Consider the following 7563-nt stretch of genomic DNA (forward strand, 5'->3'; position numbering starts at 1 on the left):
AGTAGTCACTGACCTTATGGCCATCTTCCATTTGCAATAATTCGTACTGCCTCCGCAAAGTTTGTAGCCGTACTTTCTTGATTTTCTTTCGCCGGCATGACAACGTACCAAAATATTCCAAGCCTCCCTCGCCGTTTTCGCGTTTTGGATCTTCTCGAAGTGTGTATCATCTACACACTAATGAATGATCAGCAGAGCCTTATCGTCCTTCTTACTAATCTCCGCCTCCTGATCTTCTGTGCCACAGAACTCAGTTGCAGACTCCACCCCTTCTATCACGCTGCTAACTCCTTGTACCCGAAACAGCACCCGCATTTGCGTGCTCCATCGACTCCAATTCTTTTCGGTTAGAATAGGAAGATTTGTCATGGAAAAATCTGCCATCAATGCTTACTTTCTGCTTCAAAAGAAACTTCTTCTTTACTCACTTCTTGGTTAGCCGCACTGAACCAAGTACTCAAAACACCTTACGTCTCTATTTCAAGAACCTAGGCTAACTGATACCACTAATGGAAACAGAAACAGAATAGCAGCATATGGTATATAGGAGTATATGAAAACAGAGAGACAGAAAACATGCAGTAGTATTATGAGAAAGAAAGAATAGTGTTTTATACAAGAGAGACTAACTGTAAATGAGTAACAGAAAACTAACTGACTTATAACTAACAACTTAAATTATATACCCAATAAACAATTCCAAAACACAACTAAACAATGCATCACATGGCGTAAACTTAAACACCAAAACCAATTCTCTAGTTCTATAGAATCTAGACGTCTTAGCTAAGTTATATCACATTGTAATCATAAGATTCCACCATTTGATCCTTGTCTTCAACTCCTGCACTTCAAAATTGCTAACAAGGTAACAAAAAGAAAGGTTAGTGGGTGGTTGTGTTGCTGGGAATTTAACTAAAAGGAACTAGGAAGATGTTGGAAAGTCTCACATCGACTAGAGATAAGGTAAATTTATAATATATAAGTGGGTGCAAACCTTACTTTACAAGTCGGTTTTATGAGATTGAGTTAGGCTTAAAGTTCACTTCTTAGCATGGTATCATAACTATGGTTAGAGCATCCATTATAGAGATAAAGCCAATTTATAGTATATAAGTGGGTACAAACTTCACTTTTTATACAATAAGATAAGAAGCAAAATGGAAAATCAACAAATGTAATGAGCAACAATATGAAATGGTTGTTTTTTCTCCCTCTTGTTGTTTTAAAATTCTGCATAATTCTCATTTTCATCTTTTTGTCATAGAGTAGTTTATCCTAAGCATTACTTAGATAGCTCATAACCTATTATATTTTCAAAGCTCCACCAATAAAACTCATCTCAGTCATCCCCTCCCTCACCATCCATTTTCAATAAAAAACAATAAAAACAACGACCTTCCACACACAAGCCCAATCCCAACCAATTCAAACTTAGGTGTAGGGAAGACTATTCTCTTGGATTTGAAACAAACCAACTTAGAGTTTCACAAATGATAATTTTCAACCTTCACATTGTCAATGTTATACAAGTTAATTTAATTCTACCTCGTTTAATAGCTTAATATTGTGATTTGTTATTTTCTATTTAACTATGACAAATAAACTCTGATTGGAGAAAGCGAGCAAGTAATACTTAATTTGTAAGTAATACTTAATTTATTTACGAATTTTAATCTGTACGTAATTATTCATAAATAATTCAGTTTTTTATCATCCTCATCACCCTTCACATGGATACTCTTTTGATCACTTATGATTTATAAGACGAGACAACACCATAGTTGTAGGTATCAGCCGTGTCTCGGAATTGCCCTTCAATACTATACCCATGTGTTGTGTATCCCCTGCAACTGCATAATATATATAGTCTCCTGGAAGAAGCCTTCAAACCCAAAATAAGCAATTTTTGCCTGCATCATTTAACTAGATAATAATCACCTCCATTAAAATTCATGATAAGAAAATAAATTAAGAGCGTCGCATATCCATCTATAATTTTAAAACCCAAGTCTCTATAATATTTTTACCAAATAATTAAACAACTCTAATTACCGTAATCTTATATAAAATTGTTACTTCTTCTCTGAACGCGGTGATCTCATAAACTGCTATTAATAGTGTATTTGGTGTTTCAATTGAAACGACTACATTAAAAATTCCATAACTTGTCGTTAACGCGTTTCCCCGTGTGGTGAAGATTTGGCAAATCAACTTTAGTTTAAACAATGCACAAAACCTACAAAGCACAGCTCATATATATATATATATATATATATATATATATATATATATATATATATATATATATATATATATATATATATTAATGTGAACAATAAATATGCATTATGTGCATCACAACGAGCACTATAACATGAAACTTAGCACACTTGAAGGCGTCACTCATTACATGCATATCCAAATTTATTTAATACAAAGGAAGGATCTATATAAGAATCCTTCTGCTCAAACACATTCATTATTTCTTTTCTTTTCTTTTCTTTTTATACATAAGTTTTTGAGCTATGCCTTGAGAAGATGACCATCAATGTCACTAGTGCATTTGTGCACGTACTCGATGTAGCCGTATGGAGGTTCAACTTCTTCACCAACCCTCTCATATTCAATGGTCCATTTGATGATAGCTTTTCCATTCTCCTTATCAGTTGCTTGAAATATGAGCCTAAACACCTTGAACTTGTCATCGATCTCTTCACCGAAGAGTTTGTAGTTGATTGTTTTGTTTGCTTCATCAACGGATTCAATACTCTCATGACATGTTGTAACCTTTCCATCTATTCTTTCACAAACAATTAACATCAGTATAAACAATTATTGCATAACAACTACACCCAGAAAAATAATTAATCTATATATATTTAACATCTTCTAATCTACACAAAAATAATGCAAAAAAATACCAAAAAAACATGAATATGAAACCTTTGAATACTAGATTTCTTTTTTTAAAAAAAAAAACAAGTTACACAAATAAAACCATCTCACAATACAAAAGCTGAAAAGTAAAACTTCTTATGATCTCTTACACCCAAATTACACAAAGAAAACCACCCTGTAGGACAAAAGCTGAAAAATTAAAGCATCTTATATCCTTTACTAACCCAAATAAAGTAAAAAAATTAATTTCACTTATATTTTATACCAAAGTCTATTCTTACCCAAATCAATATAAACACACATGTTTACACATTTAGGAGGTTTGAGAATCTATAAGCATCATACAATAATATATTTAAACAAAAGTCTTATGTTTATAAGGGTTTAAACAATTTTATTGCCTCTTTTCTATTTATATTTGTTATATATATGTATTAGAAGTTTAATTACCTATGACATAAGTCCAGTGCTTGATGGACTCATTATGATGCCAGTCTTCACCCTGGTGCAGCTTGGTTCCATGAACTCTGTCAGCAAGGTTTTGAACATGATGTAGTTGAGTTGCGAAGAGGTTGTACCACTTTTCAGCAGTTGCATGAACACCAATTTCAGTGCTGATTTTGCCAAAAAGAGTCATGATGAAGAAGAAAGAGGCAAGTAACAGATGCAAGAAATGGAAAGGAGCAAGATGAGAAAGATGGTGAGAATAAAGATGCCACCATATCCCACTTATATAGAACACAATTTGCCCACTCCTCTCACAGCTAATTCAATTGTGGGGTCTCTATACCCGAGAATAAAGGTTAAATGACCAATATTTTTTCTTTAAGAAATAAATTCAATTCAATTACTCAATTTTTTTGTTTTTTTTATTTTTCAACTGGTGTGAAATTTTAATATGAAACATATTGCCATATTCTCAATTATAGTCTTAAAGCAATGATTTTGATAATATAATATGTAAAATGTCAAACTAATAAATAAGACTCGGAGAACATAATATGAAGTAATAATTAATTCCAATATAAATGAGGAGTAACTTTTAAAATATGTAATTGAAAAAAAAATTGTACTCTTGTTAAAGTCATCAATTATTGGATCAGTGCCAATAGCTTATTTTATTTAGTGTTTATTTATCTTGATTGATAACACGTCTCTTCAATAATATTGTCGGTTTTAGGTAAAAACTTGACAAGATGTCAATGCATTATTACCTAATACATTCCATTTTATATTATTTGCATTCACATGATTCTTTTAAAAAAAGTATTTGTTTGAATACTAGAGCAATATTTCGTTCTTATAAATCAAATATAAGGTTTGAGCGTAATCATTATGGCGGATAATACTTAAAACGACTACCTATGATCATTGGTAAATCCTTTTACATTTTATTACGAATATCTTTTTATATTAAATAAATATAAAATAAAGTACAAATTATGAAATAAGTTAGGAAACTAAAAACAAAAATTATTAACATAAACTTTTTATATTATGTAATAAAATAAAAACATTTATTAATTGAAAACAAGAAAAAAACACCAATAATATTCGAATGAGTATAAAATAATATATAAAGGGAATAACGCCTGAAAACATCATCATTACAATTGATTATTTGGTTTCATAATTTAAGTGTAAATAATATTAATTAAAAATATGTGATACAAGTTATAAAGATCAGGTCAATATTAATTTCCATTCTTAATGACAATAATATAAATAGTTTATTTAAATTAGAGATGTATGACTTTTTAAAATTAGATCTTGCATATGAAATTGCTTTGTAGGATCATATTCTTTGTAACGCTTTATAAAAATATTAAGGGTTTACATCATTGTCCGTTAACAAATTATTTCACAAAAAAATTATGTCGTCGTGCTAATTACACCTTGACTAAATCATACTTTCCTAAGATTATATTTGCAAGTTAAATATGACATCACGTAGGAAAGATATTCCCCTAAAAAACAGAAACATTCTCATAATTTTACAAACCCAGAACAGTAAAGATCGCAAATCTCTTGATGTAACACATGTCTCTTTCCCAGTGACCTGTTGAACACATAACTTTACAATATTCAGAACTTGGTGCAATGATTTAGTTAAACTAATGATTATGTACCGGTCTGGCAGATTAAGCGTATACAGAATGGTCTGCTTTGCGACCAAACACCACCTAGGATAAATGTCAGGTCGTCTGAGTCGTCTTTTTTATCCAGTGAGGTTGTTCTTTCAAGCCGACTTCTTAGTCGTCCATCCAGATTGTTCTTTTAGGCCGTCTATATAGGTTGGGTTCAGTATAAGCTAACATATAGTCTCACTCATTATGCAGATTAAGGTATGACAGGACCGTCATTAGGTAGTCAGGAAAAAATAAAATAAAAGTTTAGCACAGCTAGTATAAATAAAGGTCCAGTCATAACTTTAGGATCCTTATGCACAATATATACATCACTTGTTGTGCTAACCATTCGATTATATTACTGACTTGAATATCGGAGGTATTCACTCACACGGCTTGGACAAAAAGGAAGAAAGCAAACAACATAACTTGGATGATGGAAGACCACTAGGGACCCCATAACTAAAACATTTTGACACCCACTATGGGATCGAGTGAGTATCTCCCATTGTAGCCATAAGGAACCAGTGAGTGGTTCTTTAAAATACCTCAATTGTCCAACCATTCGACCTCAGTATTTATGCTCAGTATCAACATGTTTGGACCACTCGACCATATTCGGCCTCAACCGTCCGGTCATACCTTGGCCTGAACTGCTCGGCCTGAACTGCTCGGCCAACAATGGTCTCACATGTATTCGGCCAAACTTGGCCTCAACCGTTCGGCCATACCTTGGCCTCAACTGCTCAACCACTCATGACCTCACAAGTACTCGGCCAAAATTTTCCTCAACCGTTGGACCATACTTTGGCCTCAACTGCTCAGCCAACCATGGCCTCACAACTACTCGGCCAAACATGGCCTCAACCGTTCGCCCGGGCCCATACCTAGGCCTCAATTGCTCGGTCAACCATCGTCTCACAAGTAATCGATGAAACTTCGCCTCAACCGTTCGACCATATCTTGGAGTCAATAGCTCGGCCAACCATGGCCTCACAAGTGCTCGGCAGAACTTAGCGTCAACCGTTTGGCCATACCTTGGCCTCAAATGCTCAGCCAAACCATGGCCTAAGAGGTACTCGACCAAACTTCGCCTCGGGGCAATACCTTGGCCTTAACTGCTCGACCAACCATATCCTCACAAGCACTCTGCTAAACTTGTCATCAACTGTTCGGTCATACCTTGGCTTCAACTTCTCGACCAACCATGGCCTCACAGGTACTCGACCAAACTTGTCCTCAAGCGTTCGGCCATACCTTGGCTTCAACTGCTCAATCAACCATGGTCTCACAGGTTCTCGACCAAACTTGGCCTTAACCGTTCGACCATACTTTGGCCTTAATATCTCGTTCAACCATGGCCTCATAAGTAGTCGAACAAACTTGGCCTCAAACGTTCGGTCATATTTTGGACTCAACTGCTCGGCCAACCATGGCCTCAAAGGTACTCGACAAAAATTAGCCTAAACCATTTGGCCAAACCTTGGCCTTAACCGTTCAACCATACCTTGGCCTCAATTGCTCGGCCAAACCATGGCCTCAAAGGTACACAGCCAAACTTCACCTCAACGACCATACATTGGCCTTAATTGCTCGGCCAACCATAACATCACAAGTACTCGACCAAACTTGTCCTCAACCATTCGACCACACATTGGCCTCTACTACTCGGCCAACCATGGTCTCACAAGTACTTGACCAAACTTGCCTTATTCGTTCGGTCATACCTTGGCCTCAACTGCTCAGCCAACCATAGCCTCACAGGTTCTCGGCCAAACTTGGGCTCAACCGTTTGGCCATACCTTGGCCTCAACAGCTCGGTCAACCATGGCCTCAGAAGTACTCGGCTAAACTTTGCCTTAATTATTCGGCCTCCGCTATTCAGCCTCAACCGTTCGGTCATACCTTGGCCGCAACTGCACGGCCAACCTTGGCCTCACAAGTACTCGTCTAAATTTGGCCTCAACCGTTCGGTCATACCTTGGCTTCAACTGTTCGGCCAACCATGGCCTTACAAGTACTCGGCCAAACATTGGCTCAATCGTTAGTACCTTAGTCTCAACTGCTCGGCCAACCATGGCCTCATAGGTACTCGATCAAACTTGGCCTCAGCCTTTCAGTCATACATTGGCGCAACTGCTCGGTCAACCATGGCCTCACAAGTACTGAGCCAAACTTGGCTTCAACCATTTGGCCATACCATGGCCTGAACTGCTCGATCAACCACAACCTCACAAGTATTCGACAATACTTGTTCTTAATCGGTCGTTCATACCTTGGCCTCAACTGCTTGGCAACTATGGCCTCATAGGTACTCGGCCAAACATGGCCTTAACTATTCAATCTTAACTATTCGACCTCAACTGTTCGGCCTTACCTTGGCCTCACAGATGGTCAACGACCGTGGATCTTTACCAAAAGAATCCTGACTGTCCTCTTCAAAGGTCAACGACTGTGGATCTTCATCAAAGGAATCCTGGTCGGCCTCATTGAAAGTCAGTGACAATAGATCTTCGCCATAGTATTTTCGACT

General features: G+C 36.4%; 1 protein-coding gene across 1 annotated transcript; it reads right to left on the reverse strand.

Moving 5' to 3' along the window:
- Window positions 1–2332: 2332 nt before the first annotated feature.
- Window positions 2333–3609, reverse strand: LOC108338961 (MLP-like protein 28). Its single transcript, XM_017576052.2, has 2 exons — window positions 3352–3609; window positions 2333–2798 (listed from the first exon to the last, which is right to left on the reverse strand). Exons 1-2 carry the CDS (start codon window positions 3536–3538, stop codon window positions 2527–2529), a joined length of 459 nt encoding a protein of 152 aa, XP_017431541.1. The 5' UTR covers window positions 3539–3609; the 3' UTR covers window positions 2333–2526.
- Window positions 3610–7563: the final 3954 nt, after the last annotated feature.

Source organism: Vigna angularis, chromosome 5, assembly GCF_016808095.1.
Source record: "Vigna angularis cultivar LongXiaoDou No.4 chromosome 5, ASM1680809v1, whole genome shotgun sequence".
NCBI lineage: Eukaryota > Viridiplantae > Streptophyta > Magnoliopsida > Fabales > Fabaceae > Vigna > Vigna angularis.